The sequence below is a fragment of the Oncorhynchus gorbuscha genome, linkage group LG22 (genome assembly GCF_021184085.1).
Source record: "Oncorhynchus gorbuscha isolate QuinsamMale2020 ecotype Even-year linkage group LG22, OgorEven_v1.0, whole genome shotgun sequence".
Taxonomy (NCBI): domain Eukaryota; kingdom Metazoa; phylum Chordata; class Actinopteri; order Salmoniformes; family Salmonidae; genus Oncorhynchus; species Oncorhynchus gorbuscha.
In genome coordinates this window covers 25,561,717-25,585,200 of record NC_060194.1, presented here as the reverse complement: position 1 = coordinate 25,585,200, position 23,484 = coordinate 25,561,717, and the positions used below count along the sequence as shown (strand labels likewise).

The 23,484-nt window shown below is 45.3% G+C and overlaps 1 protein-coding gene across 1 annotated transcript in view; it reads left to right on the top strand.

Annotated features, from left to right (window-relative positions):
• The first annotated feature begins 2,378 nt into the window (after positions 1-2,378).
• LOC124009114 overlaps positions 2,379-23,484 on the top strand; it is a 49,745-nt gene continuing 28,639 nt past the window's right edge. Inside the window, exons 1-4 of the mRNA XM_046320608.1 lie at positions 2,379-2,413; positions 3,308-3,326; positions 11,362-11,794; positions 21,548-21,901. Of these exons, the coding sequence (XP_046176564.1) occupies positions 2,379-2,413; positions 3,308-3,326; positions 11,362-11,794; positions 21,548-21,901 (841 nt within the window). The remainder of the gene's footprint in view (positions 2,414-3,307; positions 3,327-11,361; positions 11,795-21,547; positions 21,902-23,484) is intronic.

Here is a 23,484-nt window from a genome sequence, read left to right as displayed (position 1 = left end):
CAGACAGACAGACAGACAGACAGACAGACAGACAGACAGACAGACAGACAGACAGACAGACAGACAGACAGACAGACAGACAGACAGACAGACAGACAGACAGACAGACAGACAGACAGACAGAAATCAATTGTAGCCCACAAGGTTGCATGGGTATGGGCTGTGGGCTCCACCCGGACCACTCCTGGTTTGTGTGAAATAGGAGGTGTGTGTGTCATTAAGGGTGAAGCCATCTTGACCAAATGTTTTGGAACTAGGAAACTGTTTGTAGTTTAAAAGCCTAGTTTTCTCACTCAAAAGGCTACAAGTGAGATCTTCCTCAAAGAATCATTAGGGATATTGTATTGTTCACCTGAAGAAGGTTCCTTTTGTAGACTAAAAGCATCGAAAAACCAATGTGTGGAAGGCTATTTCCAAGGCCTGTAATAGTTATTTTCCTCTGTGAAATAATCCAAAGGAGAAATAGCAACAACTGAATAAGTCAAACCTTATTTTAGATGTCTTACTCTATTTTCTTTCTGGATTTTGTGACTGAATTGAACATTTACTTTAATTGGAGGATGAAGACATTGTTTCTAACTAATATAGACTTGATTTTGCATTTTCATGTGTGTTTCAGAGAGTCTATACATTTTGGGGAATTTCGATTTGGGTCTGTATGCCAGCGGATTTCTTTGTGAATACACATCATTGGTTACCTAAAAAATGGTACCCTCCTTTGTATTTCTATTAGTGGCCTTGGGTTAGTGCTAACTAACCGTTAAGAAAAAAGAAAGAAAGAAAGAAAGAAAGAAAGAAAGAAAGGAATACAGGAATACTGAAAGAAAGAAAAAGAAAGAAAGAAAGGAATACAGGAATACTGAAAGAAAGAAAGAAAGAAAGAAAGAAATGTGGGGTACTGGATACTAAGGCTCTGCCTTCCAAGAGAGGGGTGGAGGGAGATGACAGTAGAGAACAGATGAGATGAGGCTGCAGCTTGGTGCATGGTGGTTAGGAGTTATGGTAGGTGGGATATGGAGGAAGGAAGGGGGAATCTAGGTCACTGTCCAGACTCCCAGCACCAAAGGCCCCTAGGTCCCTGGATGCCCCGTGTCAGCCCTCTGACAGGAGAGATGGGACTGTGTAACTGACTTTTCTATCCACACACTGCATCTTCTCTTCAGTCTCCTCTGAAGAATACCCCCCTCCCCACACCAGTCAGAGTTTGAGGAGAGCAATGCACTAGTTATTATAAGGAGGGCATATGACATGGGACCTCTTGCACTCTAGCTTTTGAAAGCAGCTCCCCTCTGCACTTCTCTCCGGAGTCTGGGAGACTTCCTTCCTTTCTACTTGATACATTACTGGAGTCATTGTGTTCTGAATAGTATTGTTGAACCGTATGTTCACACTGAAACTGTCATTGACAGCTGGTTTGATAGAAATGGATCACCTTACAGCTAACTACCTTGTATTAAATATCGTACCTACGGAAGCTTTTCAGCATGCCAACCTGCCCATCATTGTTTTGTATGCCTCTAACACCACATACGATCTCCGATACAACGTTTCCCAGCACCAATATTGCATAGTAGGCGGAATATAGGGCATAAGCAGGTACTGTGTGTTGCCTAGGTAATTAAAGCCTTAAAAATATAAAACCTTGAGACTCAAACTCTGAGTGTGTCCCTGGCGAGTCAAACCTCAGAGCAGATCTATAAACCAAACAGCGCTCCGGTGGGAACGATGCTTCTCTCTCTGGATGGATGTGTAATTACCTTGGGCTTGTTTGGGGGAAAAGGAGGAGAACTGTATCACTCCCTCCTGTTTGCCTTTAAACGCATTCAACTGTTTATTTAAATGAATTGAGATTAATCAACATGTTATGATGCTTGGTTTTAGATAGATGGCTGTCAATCTCATATATGTAATGCTTTGTTATTGTAATCAGAATCTTGCATTATAGTCTGTTGAATTATATTTATAGGGAAACTGAGTGCAGTTTGTTATTTAAAAAAAAGCAAAATATGTGGAGGAAATATAGTGTTATCCATGAATTTGTAATGGTATCAAGCCTATTGTTATGGAATACGGTAGTTATGCTATTGTCAGGAGCATAATTACACACTACGCTACACTTCCACACTCCATCCCCCGGGAGGCACAAGCAACCGGGTCTAGATGCCTAGCCAAGCCTTGATAAAGCCGACAGGGGCAAGACATCAGGATTGATTGTGAGTCCTGGAGAGATAGGAAGCCAAAAGCCTCTCAGCCGGCCTTTGTTAGTTTCTTGTGTTAGTTAACCTCTTTAGTTGTGTTTGTCTTTTTGTAGTTGGGTTTTTGGACATATTTTTTTAGTCACCATTAAGATATGAATAATATGCTTGGACTGGCCGACCATGGGAGACAAGACTGAGCTGGCCCTGGACTTAAGGTAAGGTACTGTAGCATTCAACACCTGGGCACATACATTCAACACCTGGGCACATACATTCAACACCTGGGCACATACATTCAACACCTGGGCACATACATTCAACACCTGGGCACATACATTCAACACCTGGGCACATACATTCAACACCTGGGCACTTACATTCAACACCTGGGCACTTACATTCAACACCTGGGCACTTACATTCAACACCTGGGCACTTACATTCAACACCTGGGCACATATATTCAACACCTGGGCACATACGCTTACTTCTCACATTTATACACAGATCAAATCAGCTTACTGACCATGTAGCTAGGCCTTAGACCCCTAGACATAACTAGTGCAACAAAATCAGTAGGCTAGTTATTGGTTTTGTAACACTATCGATCTGAATATACATTCTTTGAAATGTATGATGTGTCACAGGGTGGAACTGTTGCAGGATTTGAATGCAGCCTTTGCCAGTCTCAAGTGTTGGCAATTGCAATCAAGGGTGGGATCCGTTACCAGAGAGGAAGAGAGAGAGGCCCAGCTCGGCTGAAATTCTGTCTCCCTCCAGCAGGTGGCGTTTCTTCATTGTTTCACCCACCAAGCAAGGAGTTTTTGTATGGAGGTTATTAATGAAAGAGTGTTGAATTTGGTCAACAAAAAAATCTATGGCTTATTTGGTACGTGAGGTTTATTTTATTGAATAGAATATTCAAAAAAGGATAACAATGATGATATGTGTCTATCAATCCAAATAAAGGTTTGGTGGGAGCTAAACAGCCCGCCGTGCCGCTTTGTGGACAATGACCCCCATTGTTATGGTGGAGAGACGTATCTTGTCATAATCTTTGGAGTTACTTATCTTGATTATAAAAATGTCTGTTTCTGTTTGTTCCACAGATCCCATTGTCATGAGAAGGTACAGGGAGGAAGGAAGCAAGCGGTAGCAGCATCAGGCATCCACTCAAGGACTGCAGGCGTGATGGAATCAAGGAGATAATTGTCGCAATCCTGACAAAATAAGTAATTGGGCTAGATTTCCATCCACCAACTAATTCAATGACCAAGATAGGTAAATATATAACCAATGTTCACAACCTGGATACTGTTGTTGTAGAGCATCAGAAGCATTCAGATTAGCTCCTTTAAACTAGTCAACAACTGAAAATGACAGATGCTGTGTTCAAAACTGAAACATTTTCAGCCTGTTACAAAATGTTTTGTGAAATTAGTTGTCATCACATTCAGGAATATGCATAATAATATTTAGTTAAATTACATGAGGTGTGCTTCCTTAACTTTAGGTAATGTTTTAAAAACTTGCTACATAGTCTTAACCATTCATCATTTATTCCCTATTGATACTCACGCTGAACTAAACTAGGCCATCTATTTCCCAACAGAAAATTCACCCATATGAAAACAATGTTATATATTTGGGCAACATGGAGAGATAATCTATCATCATTTAATGATGCTCATACAGACAGTGCTGTTCCATACATGGAGCAGTTGTAGAAGATACAAACTGTAGAAGATCAGTATGGACACCCAATTCTCTTCCGACGTGCACCTCAACCGCTCTCATTGGTGTTTAATTAACTTTTTATAAAAATGACCACCTTAATTCCCCTCTTTTTATCTCTCTCTCTCCCCTTCACTCTCTGAAATCTCCTCATAAATAGGCCTCCATCCCACTGTCAGCCGGCAGCCATGGAAGTGTGTGTGTGATGGGGATGATAGTCGGGGTGTTAGGTGGGATGTGGGAAGGGGTGGTGAGGAGGGCTTCTCTGGGACACACTAATCAGCTCCCAACCAAGACCCAGGCATGCCGTCTCACACTGGACAGGTGAGAAGAATCTCTTGCTAGCTAGCTACACTGCCCACCCCATGGATGCTTCTTAGTACAGGGTCAACCAAGCCACCATCCTCCCTCCATGGCCCAGTCCCGTATTCCAATTGTCCCCCACTCCCAGTCACCTGGCTCCCATCCCCCGGTCCCCTTATAGATGGTGCTGAGGGAGAGGAAAGCCAGCAGCTGCTCCACCAAGGGACCGTCAACGATACAGACTCTGAGACCCCTGTGTGTGTTCACCTTTTCCTGTAATTAACAACTTACCCTAACCTCCCCTGTGCCACCCGAAGTCCAGAGAGGGACTCTCTGGGCTTGTGCCGCTGTCAAGGAAGTGGGGGAGACACTCAGGGGGGGAGTGAGGGGGGTAAGGGGGTGGAAGGGGATGAAAAACGTGCACATGGTCTGGAAGTAGCCAGGTTTCCTCCTAATCCTTCCGAGCCCTTCTTATCCACATGCCTCTATAGAGTCACAGCACACCACACCACCCCAGTCACTCAACTACAATGCTGCTGCCTTTTAATCAAGGGGAGATGTAGGTCTTAAAAGACAGATTTTCTTCATCTCCAACGGACCTCATTCTACTCTTTAGTTAGAGGTTTCCTCTGTTCATGACCAAAGTTACTTGAGAACAGTGTACGTATTAAACCTCAGTGACTCCTACCCAACCAGTGGGTTTAATATAGCTGTTATGCGGCTTGTGTACATTTTGTCCTGCTTGTACCAGGTAATATTATTAATATTCAGGGCGTTGTAACTAATCACAGTACATGGATATATGACATCTGCTAGCAAAGGAACTATATGATAACAAAGGAACTAAATGAGGTGGGATAGCTCTGGCGAACCTGTGGGTGGTCAGACACATATATAGCTGCTCTGAGAGGAGTCGCAGTGATGGTGTAGAATGTTCCGTGAGATGAGTGTTCTGTTCTGATGCATCACTGCGTACTGTAGCCTAGTTAGTTGAAGCAGCATGCAGAAGCGAGGTACAGAGGCCGGATTTAAACTTGTAGAGACGGTCAGACCCCTAATGAGAATGAGTCGTAATGAGAATGAGTCGTAATGAGAATGAGTCATAATGAGAATGAGTCGTAATGAGAATGAGTCCTAATGAGAATGAGTCGTAATGAGAATGAGTCGTAATGAGAATGAGTCGTAATGAGAATGAGTCCTAATGAGAATGAGTCCTAATGAGAATGAGTCGTAATGAGAATGAGTCGTAATGAGAGAGAACAAAAAATGAATCACTCTCATCTGGATGGGAAATAATTTCGGAGGACTCTTTATCTTCTCTTTTTCTCATCTTGTGGGTTATTGCCAAGAAGAAGATAAAAGTGCCCATACAGCAATAAGAGTAGAATGTTTAATCTTGGCTCCAGGTAATTCCTCTAGGTATTCTGTTTCTTGGCATGTTCTCAGTGGTCACCATTTAACAGGAGATGGGTTTTAGAGGTCAAAGCTATTTCGAAGGACATAAACCCCTCCCCCCGAATGATTCTTGATCACACTATGAAACTATCCCATCGCGGATTAATGGTGTACAGCACGCCAATAATACGTCTTCATGAAAATCATCACACCGTGAATTTCTTTCAAAGGTTGTCCCGAGGAAGTACAATCCGCTGCCCTCAGACATGCATTGTGTAGCTTACAGTATATAATGCTTTAATAGTGAGGGTGGCCTATGAACAGTAGTATCTTGCAGTCTGGTCATTACATAGAAAGTGGGGTGCAGCTCAGCCCCCTATAACGCCTATAGCCTAAGTCATGATATAGTACGTGGGAGTACAGTGAGGAATCCTGTGACAGAAGCTCCTAACAGAGCCCTATATTCTGGGTCATGATATAGTTACTAAGGTAGACATGAGTGTAACATCCAGTGTCCCAGCTTTATGATGGAGTAAATGGGGGGAAAGCTGCCAGGACCTTCTTGTGGTGAAGACCCAGAGCAAGGGCACAGTCTCCCCAGCCCCATAGATCAGCCAGCACTGAATGTCAACCCGCACAGCAGCCACTGCGGTGCCAGGAGTCCCCCTCTCACTCCCTCTCTGGCCCGTGATGGGCTTTCTGGTGACACCACCGTGCTAATGACCCGTTTTGGGACTTGCTCTGCAGGGCTCCTTGGCTGGGAAACATGGAAGTCATAGATGGATATCCAACTGGAAGGTCACTGTGTTGACGAGGACCATGCATTTCTGTTTCCGTTTCGGGTCTAGTTTGTGACACCTTTCAGTTGCAAGGACAACGATGACAGGTGCCGTATGAGGGACCTGTGAGTAACCTCTGTGAGTAGCCCAGTGTTAATGATAAGAATCTCTTAAATCTGTGAATATGGTGGAAATAAGTATTTGACCTTTTAATTACATTTTTGCTGTGTGTTTAATTACATTTTTGCTGTGTGTTTAATTACATTTTTGCTGTGTGTGTTTAATTACATTTTTGCTGTGTGTTTAATTACATTTTTGCTGTGTGTTTAATTACATTTTTGCTGTGTGTTTAATTACATTTTTGCTGTGTGTGTTTAATTACATTTTTGCTGTGTGTGTTTAATTACATTTTTGCTGTGTGTTTAATTACATTTTTGCTGTGTGTTTAATTACATTTTTGCTGTGTGTTTAATTACATTTTTGTGTGTGTGTGTTTTACGCTGATGTTTACTTGCTTAATGATTTTAGATTACTGTGATTCTGTAGAGCAGAAGACTACTGACTTGCCAACCAAGCAACTCTGAATCCAAGCTTGTGATATGTTTTTGTTAGTTTTTTTAATCAGCTTGCTGTGTGAGCATGCCTCAGTGCTCAGAGAGGCCAATGTTTTCAGTCACTCCCCACAATATTCTTCCCTCAGCCTCAGGAGTTTGGCTTGTTGGAGCATGGTGTAAGGTCCCGGGAGAGGGTTCCTCCAGTGATGGGGGCGCTGGCTCGACCCTTCTCATGCCTAGTGTGGGTGGCATCGCATCAGAGTGGGGAGGCACTGCAATGGAGGTCCAGACAGAGGCTGCACGATGCTTCTGCTTCACTCTCCCAGGAGCATAGCCTTATTCTCAGGGTCATGCATCCCAGCTAGCGCTGTAATTATAAGCAAAGAAAAAAGTTGAATATTCTTGCCTTTCTGGAGATGAATACATAGCCCCTCCTCAAGAGAGACATTCACATCTCAGAGTTCTAGTAGATAGGTTTTAATGAGGCAAGTGAAGTGTGTGTGTTTGTGTGTGTGTATTTTTTATTTATTTAACCTTTATTTAACTAGGCAAGTCAGTGATGGACAAATTCTTATTTACAATTACATCCTACCCCGGCCAAACCCTAACCCAGATGACGCTGGGCCAATTGTGCGCCATCCTATGAGACTCCCAATCACGGGCGGTTGTGATACAGCCTGAAATCGAACCAGCGGCTGTAGTGATGCCTCTAGCACTCCCGCCACTCGGGAGTGTGCATGGATGCATGTGTGTGTACGAGTGCGTGTGTGAATGTGTGCACACTCTGCCCTGTTCGACTGTAATTGATCTACTGTGGGTGCACAACACATTGCTGTTTTCACCATTTGTTAGGGCATTCTGGGTTCAACAAAAAAAGCCTTCAGTGATAATTATTTTTGCGAGCATTAAAACTTTTTAAGAGACTCGTAGTTGATTTGTTGTCAAAGAAACCAGAGAAAGAAGTGAACTAAACTATGTATTCAGACTACCAAAAACAACTGAACTGTTTTTGCCCGATGTATCTGAAGAGTGAAGCCCAGACAAACAGACAGACAGGCTAGAGGGCTCGGGGGCTCTGGGTGAGGGGTAATGTCGTGATCCAGTCCCCAGTAGACCACATATTCCTTTAGGGAACATTTCATCCTACTGAAAGAGAGTGGAAACTCAGATGCTCAGACACACTCGGCATGAAGTCTCAGTGTCTCACCAACTAGTGGAACACAACTGCTCCATTATACTCCAAGATACTTTGATAAGGAACTTGTATTCTAATAATAATAGTTTTTGTGGCTGTTTGTCTTGTTTTGTCTTTACTTATGTTATTTTCATCAATTTAGCTATTACCAAAATTACACTGCACCCTCAAATAAAAGTGTTGATTTCATAATGTTCAGCTGAAGGTTTAGTTGTATTTTGGGAGTTCAACTATGATACCAAGAGATGATACAGAATCATGTTTTACCTTTTTCAGGTATGGGGCATTTCATATATTTGAAAGCATTTCATGGTGTGTTGTGTTATTTGTTTTTGTGTCTTCCCTTATATATTTTCTTAAGCATGGTATGATGCTCATCACTGAAGAGTCAAATTGTCTATAGCTCTATTCTTCACATCAGTTATCTTTCACTCTTTTCATTCCCTCTCTTTTGATTGTAATTTTGTCTCTGCTGAGTGGGTGGGGACAAAACACAACCAATTTGGTTGATTATCAATGTTCCTATTTGTTTGTGAAAACCCCATATTTGATTTCCAGTTCTAAACTCCTAGAGGTCCTCCATTGGGATCATGAGTCATGACAGCCTATTGTCACAGACTCCTGAACAACACCCTTCACATGATGCTCCTCTCAGTCTCACACACAACAACAACTACTTCTGAGCAACACTCCACATCACTGCTGTACCTCAGAGAGTGAACTGAGCGAGCGCTGCTGAGCCAAGTCAAGTCTTTTCCCTGTGACTTTGTCATCTAATCAAAGTAGCAAACCGCCCTGGAGGACCAAGCAAGGAGCATACTGTTTGTGTTTGTGAGACTATGCGAGGGGGTAAGGGGGAAGCAGCGTGCAGTGGTAAAACTTTGGGAGAACCTCCTGACAGTGCGCTGGGACGGTGAGGAGGAACTTCGGAGCACACTTAAGATTGAAGTTGATGACAGCTGGGACCTCCTGACAGAATCCAAGCACCTACAAATAGATGTTTCATATGTGTTTACCCAGTGTTACTGTAGTTAACAGGTAGCTTTGAATTCACCAAATCACATCATGTCAATTTTTGCCAGTCTTCTCTTTTATTTAATCTTTCGTACACATATTTCTGTGTGGCAGCAAGTGGGTGGGGAAATGGATTGAAGAGTGAAAGTTACAGCTAATATTAGAGGATGTAAAATAAGCAAACAAAAAGAAAGTCTTGACAGAGTATATGGATCACAAGTTCCCACTTCTGCAGTTTAGGTCCCGATGTATACAGAGACAAAATAGTCTGATTCAAGGTAATAACACATGACACGGAGCTGTGAGGGGAACGGCACCTCAGTACCTCCAGGCTCTGATCAGGCCCTACACCCAAACAAGGGCACTGCGTTCATCCACCTCTGGCCTGCTCGCCTCCCTACCACTGAGGAAGTACAGTTCCCGCTCAGCCCAGTCTAAACTGTTCGCTGCTCTGGCCCCCCAATGGTGGAACAAACTCCCTCACGACGCCAGGACAGCGGAGTCAATCACCACCTTCCGGAGACACCTGAAACCCCACCTCTTTAAGGAATACCTAGGATAGGATAAGTAATCCTTCTCACCCCCCCCCTTTAAGATTTAGATGCACTATTGTAAAGTGACTGTTCCACTGGATGTCATAAGGTGAATGCCCCAATTTGTAAGTCGCTCTGGATAAGAGCGTCTGCTAAATGACTTAAATGTTAAATGTAAATGTACATGACAAGGCTTTCTCAGTCTCAACAATAGAAGCGATATAAACTCAGCAAAAAAAGAAACATCCCTTTATCAGGACTGTTTTTCAAAGATAATTCGTAAAAATCCAAATAACTTCATAGATTTTCATTGTAAAGGTTTAAACACTGTTTCCCATGCATGTTCAATGAAGCATAAACAATGAATGAACATGCACCTGTGGAACAGTCATTAAGACACTAGCAGCTTACAGAAGGTAGGCAATGAAGGTCACAGTTATGAACACTTAGGACACTAAAGAGGCCTTTCTACTGACTCTGAAAAACACCAAAGGAAAGATGCCCATTGTCCCTGCTCATCTCCGTGAATGTGCCTTAGGCATGCTGCAAGGAGGCATGAGGACTGCAGATGTGGCCAGTGCAATTAATTGCAATGATCGTCCTAATGAGCTGATCGTCATCGCAGTGGCAGACCACGTGTAACAACACCTAGGATCGGTACGTCCGAACATCACACCTGCGGGACAGGTACAGGATTACAACAACAACTGCCCGAGTTACACCAGGAACGCACAATCCCTCCATCAGTGCTCAGACTTCCCCAATAGGCTGAGAGAGGCTGGACTGAGGGCTTGTAGGCAGGTCCTCACCAGAACGTCGCCTATGGGCACAAACCCACCGTCGCTGGAGTGACGTGTTTATTGTCGAAGGAATGAGCGTTACGTCAAAAACCTGTACTCTGGAGCGGGATCGATTTGGAGGTGGAGGGTGCGTCATGTTCTGGGGCGATGTGTCACAGCATCATCGGACTGAGCTTGTTGTCATTGCAGGCAATCTCAAAGCTGTGCATTACAGGGAAGACATCATCTTCCCTCATGTGGTACCCTTCCTGCAGGCTCATCTTGACACAACCCTCCAGCATGACAATGCCACCAGCCATACTGCTCATTCTGTGAGTGATTTCCTGCAAGACAGGAATGTCAGTGTTCTGCCATGGCCAGCGAAGAGCCCGGATCTCAATCCCATTGAGCATGTCTGGGACTTGTTGGATCGGAGGGTTGAGGGCTAGGGCCATTCCCCCCAGAAATGTCTGGGAACTTGCAAGTGCCATGGTGGAAGAGTGGGGTAACATCTCAAAGAAAGAACTGGCAGATCTGGTGCAGTCCATGAGGAGGAGATGCACTGCAGTATTTAATGCAGCTGGTGGTCACACCAGATACTGACTGTTACTTTTGATTTTGACACCCCCTTTATTCAGGGACACATTATTCAATTTCTGTTAGTCACATGTCTGTGGAACTTGTTCAGTTTATGTTTCAATTGTTGAATCCTATCTTGTTATATTCATACAAATATTTACACATGTTAAGTTTGGTGAAAATAAACGCAGTTAACAGTGAGAGGACGTTTATTTTTTTTGCTGAGTTTATCCCTCGGCGAGGGATCACTACCCCGAATTCACCAGCCGATTCCAAGCTGTGTTCGATCACCCACCAGAGGGTCGGGCAGTGGGTGAACGGCTGTTCCACCTGCGACAGGAGACGAGGAGCGTGCAGGACTTTGCCCTGGAGTTCAGGACCTTGGCAGCAGGAGCGGAACGACAGGGCTTTGATAGACCACCACAGATGTAGCCTCAGGGAGGACGTTCGCAGGGAGCTAGCGTGTCAGGACACCACCTTCACCTTGGATGAACTCATAGACATGTCCATTCGTCTGGACAACCTTCTGGCTGCCTGCGGGCATCCGGAACAGGCCCTATCGTTTCCACCCCCAGGCCCTCCTGCTCCCATCCCCATGGAGTGGGAGCCGCACCGAAGGAGGAGTTCCCTGCTGCACCAGTTGTGGTCGGCGAGGACACACGGCCGACCGGTGCTGGAGGAGCTCGTCTGGGAGTCGGGAGGGCAGGCGGAGCACTACTCGGTCACCCCAGGTGAGTCAGCACCAGACTCACCCAGAGCTTCCTGTCGGTCATATGTTTGTGTTAACCTCTTTTCCTGGTTCTTCTCCCTCTCTACAGCATAAGGCGCTAGACGATTCAGGCGCAGCTGGGATCTTCATGGATCGTGGGCTCTTGTTAAGGCTAGGGATTCCCCTGGTGTCGTCAGACCTACCTTTCCCCGTGCACTCCTTAGATAGCCGACCATTAGGGTCAGGAGTGGTCAGGGATGTGTATAGGAGTTTCTGTTGGTGCGACTACGGTGGAGAGTCCAGACCAGGTTTCCACCGTGCGCATTCCCTCGGAATATGCCGATTTGGCTATCGCCTTCAGTAAGAGGAAGGTAACCCAATTACCACCCCATCGTTGAGGGGACTGCACAATAGACTTCCTGGAGAACGCTGCACTTCCTAGGTGTCACGTGTACCCATTGTCCCAGGAGGAGACAGTGGCTATGGAGACATATGTCGCTGAATCGCTGGGACAGGGGTACATTCGGCCCTCCACATCACCCGTCTCCTCTAGCTTCTTTTTTGTGAAGAAGAAGGAGGGAGGCCTGCACCCGTGCATTGATGATCGAGGTCTAAATTCTATCACAGTGGGGTTTAGTTACCCACTACCTCTCATCGCTACGACATTGGAATCATTTCACGGGGTGCGCTTCTTCACAAAACTGGACCTGAGGAGTGCGTATAATTTGGTGCGTATCCGGGGAGGAGATGAGTGGAAAACCGCATTTAGTACTACATCTGGTCATTATGAGTACTTCGTCATGCCATATGGGTTGAAGAATGCTCCAGCCGTCTTCCAATCCTTGGTAGACAAGATTCCCCGAGACCTGCTCGGACAGGGAGTGGTAGTGTACATTGATGACATCTTGATCTATTCTGCCACACGCGCCGCGCACGTGTCTCTGGTACGTAAGGTACTTGGGCGACTGCTGGAGCATGAACTGTATGTCAAGGCCGAGAAATGTGTGTTCTTCAAACAGGCCGTTTCCTTCCTGAGTTATCGCATTTCCACCTCCGGGGTGGTGATGGAGTGTGGCCGCTTTACAGCCGTGTGTAACTGGCCAACTCCGACCAAGGTGAAAGAGGTGCAGCGGTTTTTAGGGTTTGCCAATTACTACCGGAGGTTTATCCGGGGTTTTGGTCAGGTGGCTGCTCCCATTACCTCACTGCTGAAGGGAGGACCGGTGCGCTAGCGTTGGTCAGCAGAGGCGGGCAGAGCTTTCAGTCGTCTGAAGGAGCTGGAGTTGCCCGGTCTCCCTACGGCCCTGCAGACTGCGGAGGCCCTGTTTACCCATGTCTTCCGGCACTACGGGGTGCCTGAGGACATCGTTTCTGATCGGGGCCCCCACTTCACGTCCAGAGTTTGGAGGGCGTTTATGGAGAGACTGGGGGTCTTGGTCGGCTTGACCTCGGCTTTCCACCCTGAGAGTAATGGGCAGGTGGAGCGAGTAAACCAGGATGTGTATACAATGTATACGAAATGCTTCAGTCTGGTTTTAGACCCCATCATAGCACTGAGACTGCACTTGTGAAGGTGGTAAATGACATTTTAATGGCCTCAGACCGAGGCTCTGCATCTGTCCTCATGCTCCTAGACCTTAGTGCTGCTTTTGATACGATCGATCACCACATTCTTTTGGAGAGATTGGAAACCCAAATTGGTCTACACAGACAAGTTCTGGCCTGGTTTAGATCTTATCTGTCGGAAAGATATCAGTTTGTCTCTGTGAATGGTTTGTCCTCTGACAAATCAACTGTAAATTTCGGTGTTCCTCAAGGTTCTGTTTTAGGACCACTATTGTTTTCACTATTGTTTCTAAGTGCTACTGAAAGTCAACAAAGGAACATACCCCTAGAGCCTGCGAGAGCTGGGGCGCAAGATGGCTCAACGACTGATCACACGGTTACGGACCCAGGAACGGAAACGACTACGAGTAGGAACACAGCACATGAGACATCCATAACAGCAGCAGGACACACACGTCAGGTGCGCAGCTGTGGTTGGGAGAGAGTAACATCGGCAAGGGGGTTAAGGATCCATCAAGGGAGGAAAAGGTGCTTGGGAGAGCAGAGACAGGGACCTCACATTGACCAGTACTTCTTACGAAGCAGCCAGTCAAATCAGTCGAATGAAGCACAGCGACAGGACGCAAACCAAAGTTCGCAGAGCATCAGCACCCCTGTAACTGAGGAGGATAACACAAGCACAGAAATGCCGGTGGATGAACTCACCCAACCACAGAGACCTCTAAACGAGGAAAAGATCAAAGGGCACAGACCGAGTGTGAAGTGGCCCAAAGCCGTTGAAAAGAGAGAGTGGGAAACAATCAACAACGACCTGACAAAAATCTTGGAACAACAGGTAGGAACAGCAGAGAAAAAGCTTGAAAGGATGGGAGACATTATCTACCACTACGGAGAAGAGCGCTTTGGAGTAAACGAAAGGAGAAGTGGCAAGACACCTCCCGCGCCAGCCAAATCTAGGAGGCAGCAGGAGATCGAGATACTTGTCAGAGAGAGAAGGCAGCTGAGGAAGCAGTGGAAGAAGGCCTCTGATGCAGAGAGAGAAGGTCTCATGCTACTCCAAGCAGACATTAAATGTCGGCTGGCAACCTTGCGAAGAGCGGAAAACTTAAGGAAACTTCGTAGGAAGAAGGAACACTCAAGAACACGGTTCTATAAAAAAAACCTTTAAGTTTGTCAAAGATCTCTTCGCAAAGGAAAAGTGCAGAATCCTAAAAACTCCAAAGCCTGAACTGGAAGAACATCTGGAAAAGGTCCACCAGGACATGAAAAGGCATGAGCAGATAGTCATCCCACATGACATCCCACCTATTCAACCACCAGAATTCAATCTGGACACTGACCCTCCAAAATGGAGGGAAGTAGAGAACGTTGTCCAAAGAGCAAGAGCGGCCTCGGCTCCTGGGCCTAATGGAGTACCATACAAGATCTACAAGAACGCCCCGGATGTTCTACGCTTTCTTTGGAGGCTCATGAGGATAGTGTGGCAGAAGGAAATAATACCAAAGGCATGGCGAAGGGCTGGTGGTGTGCTAATCCCGAAAGAGAAGGATGCGACAGACATCAGTCAATTCCGACCAATCTCCCTTCTCAACGTCGAAGGGAAGATCTTTTTCAGTATAATAGCACAGAGGCTGTCCACTTATCTGGAAAGGAACAAGTACATTGATACATCTGTACAGAAAGCAGGCATTCCTGGTTTCTCTGGTTGCCTGGAACATACTAGTATGATTTGGCACCAGATCCAAACAGCTAAGAAGGACAAGAGAGACCTCTATGTCATCTTCCTCGACCTGGCCAATGTCTTTGGCTCAGTTCCCCATGAACTCCTCTGGGAATCCTTCAACATTTTCCATGTACCAGAACCCATCACAACACTGGTAAAGGCCTATTTCCAAGACCTGCAATTGTGTTTCACAACACCTGACTTCACAACAACATGGCAGCGCTTGGAGGTAGGCATAATGGCAGGCTGTGCAATTTCTCCTCTGGCCTTCACTATGGCCATGGAAGTCATCATCAGGGCATCGAGATGGGTGGTCGGCGGTGAGAGAACTAAGGAAGGGCTCCGTCTCCCACCTATCCGAGCATACATGAATGACATGACTACACTGACCACCACTGCAGCATGCACCAGGCGGCTACTTGCAAAACTGCAGGATAACATCAAGTGGGCCCGGATGAAAATCAAGCCAAGCAAATCTCTAAGCATCTCCATAGTCAAGGGACAGCTTAAAGATGTGAGGTTCTGCATTGGAGATGACCCGATACCAACGGTGTCTGAGCAACCCATCAAGAGCCTGGGTAGATGGTACAACGAAAGCCTCCTGGATAAAGATCAAGTGCAGCAAGTAAGGCAGGACATCGCCGACGGTCTTGAGAACATCAACAAGACCCTACTGCCTGGGAGGCTCAAGCTTTGGTGCCTACAGTTTGGACTTCTCCCCCGGGTAATGTGGCCACTCACCATCTATGAGGTCCCAATAACAACAGTGGAGAAGATGGAGCGAACCATTACCTCATACGTGAAGAAATGGCTGGGTGTCCCACGATGCCTGAGTAACATCGGCCTCTATGGCAAAGGGGTCCTTGAACTACCTCTTACAAGTCTAACAGAGGAGTACAAGTGCTCTAAAGTAAGACTTCAGATGACATTGAAGGACTCCAAAGACCAGACCATTAGCAAGGCTGCACCTCCCCTACAAACTGGACAGAAATGGACATCATAAAAGGCTGTGCAGCAAGCAACATCAGCCCTGAGACACCAAGACATTGTGGGGAATATCCAGCATGGAAGAGGAGGCTTTGGCCTGGCAGCAAGCAAACCAACATTCCATAAGGCAACAACATCTGAACGCAGGAAGCTGGTGGTCGAAGAGGTGCGCAGACAGGAGGAGACTGCAAGAAGTGCAAAGGCTGTCTCTCTTGCTAAACAAGGGCAATGGACGCGGTGGGAAGGCCTGGAGAGGAGAAAGATCAACTGGAGTGAGCTTTGGCAAATGGAGGCAAGCAACATCAGTTTCATCATAAGAGCTGTTTATGATGTGCTTCCATCACCGAAAAATCTACATCAATGGTATGGCGAGGACTCGACCTGCCCCCTCTGCCCAGCTCCAGCGACTCTCAGGCATATAATGACAGATTGCAAGACCAGCCTCTCACAAGGCCTCTACACCTGGAGGCACAATCAGATCCTCAAGAGCCTGGCTGCAGCACTTGAGACCAAGAGGAGTGCAACCAATTCATTACCTCCAAAAACAAGCAATCCCGTCAAAACAACAACATTCATCCGGGAGGGACAGAAAAGTATCCTCCTACAAAGCCAGAAACTGGACACCTAGCCATGGCCCGGGACTGGAAGATGCTTGTCGATATTGGCCAGCAACTCATTTTTCCACCTGAGATTGCTTCTATCAACCTTAGGCCAGACATGGTACTCTGGTCCCCTTCACGAAAGGCTGTGTACATCATAGAGCTCACAGTCCCGTGGGAAAACTCTGTTGAAGAGGCCTACGAGCGTAAGAAACTGCGTTACACAGAGTTGGCAGCAGACGCAACTCAGCGTGGCTGGAATGCAAAAGTCTGGCCAGTTGAAGTGGGATGCAGAGGATTCGTGGCTTCTTCCATCATCAGGTTGCTGAAAGAACTTGGAATCCATGGACAGGCTCTGCGGCAGACCGTCAGAGCAGTTTCTCAAGCAGCTGAAAGAGGCAGCCAGTGGATCTGGATCAAACGGAAGGACCCTTGCTGGGCTATAACTTCATGACCCCCCACCCCCACCTGAGAACCCAATTCAGATCCCTCCAATTTGAGGAGGGCATATGAGGTATGTGGTCAGCTGTATGGCTGGCTCAGGGAAGAGGACGCCCCTGCCTTGCATAGTCCCGTGGGACATCTTAATTGGGCATGGGACACATGCTAAGGCTTGATCACCCTTTAGCTGGCCACCTTTGATGATGGTGTTTCGTGATTAAAGGCCGAAACACCCACTGATTTGAAGGCACACTACTGAGGATGTGTTTTTAACATCTCGTCCCGTGTTTTATGAATCTACCTCTTGGGGATGTCATTCGAAAACAAAATGTTAACTTTCACTGCTATGCGGATGACACACAGCTGTACATTTCAATGAAACATGGTGAAGCCCCAAAATTGCCCTCGCTAGAAGCATGTGTTTCAGACATAAGGAAGTGGATGGCTGCATAGTTTATGTGTCGGGGGCTAGGGTCAGTTTGTTATATCTGGAGTACTTCTCCTGTTCTATTCGGTGTCCTGTGTGAATTTAAGTGTGCTCTCTCTAATTCTCTCTTTCTCTCTTTCTTTCTCTCTCTCGGAGGACCTGAGCCTTAGGACCATGCCTCAGGACTACCTGACATGATGACTCCTTGCTGTCCCCAGTCCACCTGGCCATGCTGTTGCTCCAGTTTCAACTGTTCTGCCTTATTATTATTGGACCATGCTGGTCATTTATGAACATTTGAACATCTTGGCCATGTTCTGTTATAATCTCCACCCGGCACAGCCAGAACAGGACTGGCCACCCCACATATCCTGGTTCCTCTCTAGGTTTCTTCCTAGGTTTTGGCCTTTCTAGGGAGATTTTCCTAGCCACAGTGCTTCTACACCTGCATTGCTTGCTGTTTGGGGTTTTAGGCTGGGTTTCTGTACAGCACTTTGAGATATCAGCTGATGTACGAAGGGCTATATAAATACATTTGATTTGATATGATTTGATGTGGGCAGGTTTCTGCGGTCATATTCCCGGGACCGGCCAGATGAGTGGGCGAGGTATGTTCCTTGGGCTGAACTCGCTCAGAACTCCCTCTGCCACTCCTCAACGAACATGTCTCCCTTTCAGTGTGTGTTGGGCTACCAGCCGGTTCTGGCCCCATGGCATCAGAGCCAGACCGAGGCTCCTGCAGTAGAGGAATGGGTACAGCGCTCAAAGGACACATGAAAAGCTGTGCAGGAATCGCTGAGACTGGCGGGGGGACGGCAGAAGAGGAGCACTGACCAGCGTGTTCGCACTGGGGGGCCTGGTCTGGCTCTCGACCCAAACCCTGCCCCTCTGCCTGCCCTGCCGGAAGCTGGGGCCGCAGTGTGTGGAGCCATTTAAAGTCCTGAGGAGGATAAACGAGGTGTGTTACAGGTTACAACTTCCTACGTATTATCGTATTAACCCCTTGTTTCATGTGTCTTCCTCAGGCCGGTGGTGACTGGTCCCTTTCAAAAAGGTGAGGTGACTGAGGTCCCTCCGCCCCCTCTGGACATCAAGGGGTCCCCGGCGTACACAGTACATGGCATTCTGGACTCGAGATGTCAGGTGGGGGGCCTACAGTACCTCGTGGACTGGGAGGGGTACGGTCCGGAGCAGAGGTGCTGGGTACCTGTGGGGGACATTTTGGACCCTTCACTCCTGAGAGACTTCCACCGCCTCCACCTGGTCGCCCTCGAGGCCGGTGGCGGCGCACTGCGGGAGCCGCGCTTCAGGGGGGTACTGTCATGACTTCCGCCGAAATTGGCTCCCTTGCCTGTTTGGGCGGTGCTCGGTGGTCGTCGTCACCAGGCCTACTAGGCGCCACCGATCCCTTTTTCCGCTTTCTGTTTGTTTTGTCTTATTAGTTGTTCCTGTGTCTAATTGTGTTTTCCTGTTGGGCTTCCTTATTTAAGGCTAGTAAACCCGCCATTGTTTTGTGCGGGATTATTCTTGTGTTACGTGTTGTGTTATTGGGTGTGTTCGTGCTCCGGACCGGGTACCCTGTGTTTTGAGTTGGTCCATATTTTTCGCGCCCTGTGTTTTGGGCATTGCTTTTTGGTGCCATATTAAAGTGCACTTCTCCCTTTGGAACTCTCTGCTCTCTGCGCCTGATTCTTACCTCACACACCTAGTCCCGAGTGACAAGGTCTCTAGGTCTACTCATGACCTTGGATAGCCTTTCCCTTTCAACCCTCCTCCACACTCTCACCTTCTAATGTCTGCTTGAGAGCCTCTCTGTTAAACCTCCATGAGGCATTGCTCAGAGAATCAAATATCAATATTATAATAAGATATCAACAATATGAAACTCTGTAAAATACTGAAAATGTAGGTGTGCAATGTGAATAGAGGAAAAATGTAATTGTGTTTATGCTAAATGGAACATATGGAACATAATATACATCAGAAAAGGTCATGAACATTTGCTTGGGATATGAAATATTTATATTTGTTACATCCATACATTTTAAACATCACAATGAGAGCTTGCACTTTTGCAGATCATTGTAAAAGTCTATTTGAAGAGTTTCTATCAATAACGCTAAATAGCCATTTTCAGAAATGTTGGTAAATTATCTTTTATTGTTATTGTAAGAACTTATTGAAGAGTTTGGTGGGAGTTTTTCTCACTATTTAATCACGGCATGAGATGACAGAGATGTATTTGTTTGAAATCTATCACTTAATTTCAGAGACAAGTAACCAGAGAAATACGTAGTACTTTGAGGTTTCACGGGGTCAAATGTAACAAATAACTACATTTTTTATAAAGAACAGTACAAATGATACATGACATCATTATTGTGACATCAATATTATGAATCAATACAGTAATATGAGATCTGTATGTAAAACATTTACATTTGACATTTTAGTCATTCAGCAGATGCTCTTATTCAGAGTGACTTACAGTTAGTACATTCATCTTAAACTAGCAAGGTGAGACAACCACATATCACAGTCACATACAACACACGAACATTCCATTCCATCTAAACAATAGATATATAGCAATTTGTAAGAAAAAAAAAACATAAAAAAAAATCTGAGAACAGTAATATTTGACACACACGTTAAGGTACCCATAAGCAATCATTTCTGGTGAAAACACAACCGTGAAAAACTGATGGATATAGAGATTTGGAGATTAACTCTTAATTTACACTGTAATACAGGTACCAAGATGTACTTGGAGGTGCATGTGATATTTCGTAAGTATTTAGACTCCATTGTGCTACTGTTCTACATGTCTATATGAGGTGTTGAGCAACACTCTTCTCTCCCTCTCAGCCTCCATTCTGTATGAATTCATCAGAATAAAAGTGCATTGAGAGAAGAGATGTCCTTGTGTTCGTGTGATTTTTTTATTTTATGAGGCCCCTGACAGTGGCGTCGCTCTACCAGGATGTGGGAGGAAGAGGCCAGAGTGAGAAGCCCACCACAGGACTCCTTCTCTGGATCTAATTTTCACATAGCAGGGGTATGGACCTGGACATTCGTGGGGATTTAATTAAACCAGTAGCCAGCACCTCTATAACAAGACACTGCCGAGAGAGAGAGAGAGAGAGAGAGAGAGAGAGAGAGAGAGAGAGAGAGAGAGAGAGAGAGAGAGAGAGAGAGAGAGAGAGAAAGAGTCTATGTGTGTGTGTGTGTGTGTGTGTGTGTGTGTGTGTGTGTGTGTGAGAGAGAGAGAGAGAGAGAGAGAGAGAGAGACAGAAAGAGTCTATGTGTGTGTGTGTGTGCGTGCGTGAGAGAGAGAGAGAGAGAGAGAGAGAGACAGAGAGACAGAGAGACAGAGAGAGAGAGAGAGAGAGAGAGAGAGAGAGAGAGAGAGAGAGAGAGAGAGAGTCTATGTGTGTGTGTGTGTGCGTGAGAGAGAGAGAGAGAGAGAGAGAGAGAGAGAGAGAGAGTCTATGTGTGTGTGTGTGCGTGCGTGCGTGTGAGAGAGAGAGAGAGAGAGAGAGAGAGAGAGAGAGAGAGAGAGAGAGAGGAGAGGTCATCCAATCCAATGACCTGTATCAATACAATGTTTGATTTGAACATGTCAGCCTAAAGTTAAAAGGATATGTATAAATCATTAAATGTATACTACTGTATATTATAACTGGTTTGAAACATGTAGCTTTATATTAGGCCTACTCTTGATTATTTTTTTTTGTTTTGAGTTATTTATACACAAATAATGAAATTAATTGTTGACTTCGGAGGATGAATTGTATTACAATAAACAGGAATAGGCTAGATAGTAATAACACATAGATATGACATAAATGAATAATATAATATCTATAATTAATATAGCAATTTATTTTAATCTGAAATAGGTGAATATTTAAAACAAGCATGTTCAATTGTTCTTCCCAAACAACAAATGTCATGGTTGCCTACCACTCACATGAGGGATGTCAACAGCCACAACAAAAAACTCCTTCCCTGCTTAACCGTTTCTACCAGAAGGGGGACCAGTCCGTCTGCCGAAGACGGAGAGTGGTCGACCGCGAGCCGAGACAGACGAGACTGCGAGGGCGACCAAGCAGATTTTGGGTTGTGAGTTCGACTCCGGATCCGGGGACGAGCAGATCCAGCAATCCGCATCTTGCCATGATCCCGAGGATTTTAATCATGCCTCTCTGTCTGTGTGTGAGTGCAGGCAGGCTGACAATGATTTCCTCAGTGATTACGTACAGAGCGAGTCCCTGCGGGGTAGGGGCCCCCTCTGGAGCCATCCTGATGGCTTTGGGGGCCTTGCTTCCATTTTCCATTATTATGTGGACTACCGGAGCGACAGCGCAGTCCAAGACCTTGCAGGTTTGTGATGAGGAGGGAGCTTCCATCTTCTCTCTGCTTCTTCATCCTCTTTTTAAACCAATTTAGACGTAGATTTAGATCAGATTCCGAACCTAATCCATGATTAGCTAACTGGATTGGGAAAAGGAAGACTCTATAAGAGTTTTGATGCTTCTAGGTGGATATGCAGGGAAAATGGTTCTTCTTTTTTTCTTTTGTTTCATTTTTGCTCTCTCACAGCAGGCGTTTTGCTTATGTCTTTCTCACGCGACTGCATTTGAGATCTGAAGCTAAAAGCAACAGTTCAGCTTTTATTTCTAAACGACTATTAGCCTATACCTACAGTACACGCGAATGTGTATTGCTGGAGAATGGAAGCGCATGACGGTACCACTATATTCTGACACTTTTCCCGATACGCAGTTGAACTAAATAGAGTTGCCTACCGATTAACTGGATTTTAACGTTAGGTTACATCCACCTACTCATCACAAAATAATCGCAACTGATATTCAGACCATATACATTTTTTGTAATGGTAAAATTAACACTCGCTGCTATTGTCAGTGAAATTTAAAAAGGATTTCCTTAGTGAATCCAATTTACCTGTCTGAAACTGAGCAACTTCAGCGTTTTCTGTAGGATGTCGCGCCGCAAGCAAGCTAAACCAAGATCATTGAAAGGTAAGTGATATGTTGGATGCCTCTGAAAAAGATCGTAAACTATGTTGGTGTGGAAACCAACCAAATTCACCAACTAACGTTTTAGATGAAATCAACTTGTATACAGTAGTGTGAGTTCATGTTTGTAAGTCGCTCTGGATAAGAGCGTCTGCTAAATGACTTAAATGTAAATGTACAGAGATTAGATACTATTTGCCTCTCGTTTAAAAGTATTTCCCCTTTTTTACATACTCATTTGGAAACGCCTGGCGAATTCATTTTTCTTTTAGGAAAACCCCCCATGGTATAGTAACATTGTAATTTGTGTATATTTAGGAAGCTAGAGAGGGGAGAAATGAGACAGCTCTATACGGAATAGGCTACCCCGAGCGATGTGATGGAACGCGGCGAGTTTGAGGACCATCTGGATCTGTTAATGACGCTGAAGTTCGGAGTTTGAGCTGTCTGTCTGCTGGAATGGTTGATTTGTAGTGTCACGTGACGCGAGTCTGATATTAAATGGGAGGAAGCATTTTTAATAAAGTGTGTGCTTGTGGAGGAGGAGATTAGTAGATTAAATTGATAGCTAGAAGGTACTACTTTGCGTTTGACCTGTTCCTTGAGAGCCTTGATAATTAGATTTCACGAACTGTCAGATTACTTTATAACTTTATCATTATTGGTCAATAGTGGGGATTTTCTCATATAATCTATTCCACATTAGTGCTATATTAAAACGAATGCTATTATATGATTATAAGTATAACGCAGAACTACATCCACATGTGATATGTATCTATTTGATAGACTCTCAGTTTCCAAAGTGATACATTATTTTTGCTCTGTACACATTCAATTGAGATGAACTTTGTCTTAATCTATTCTTAATTGGTCACATTATGATATGTACCAAAGGTATCTTAGATACATACACGTACACAC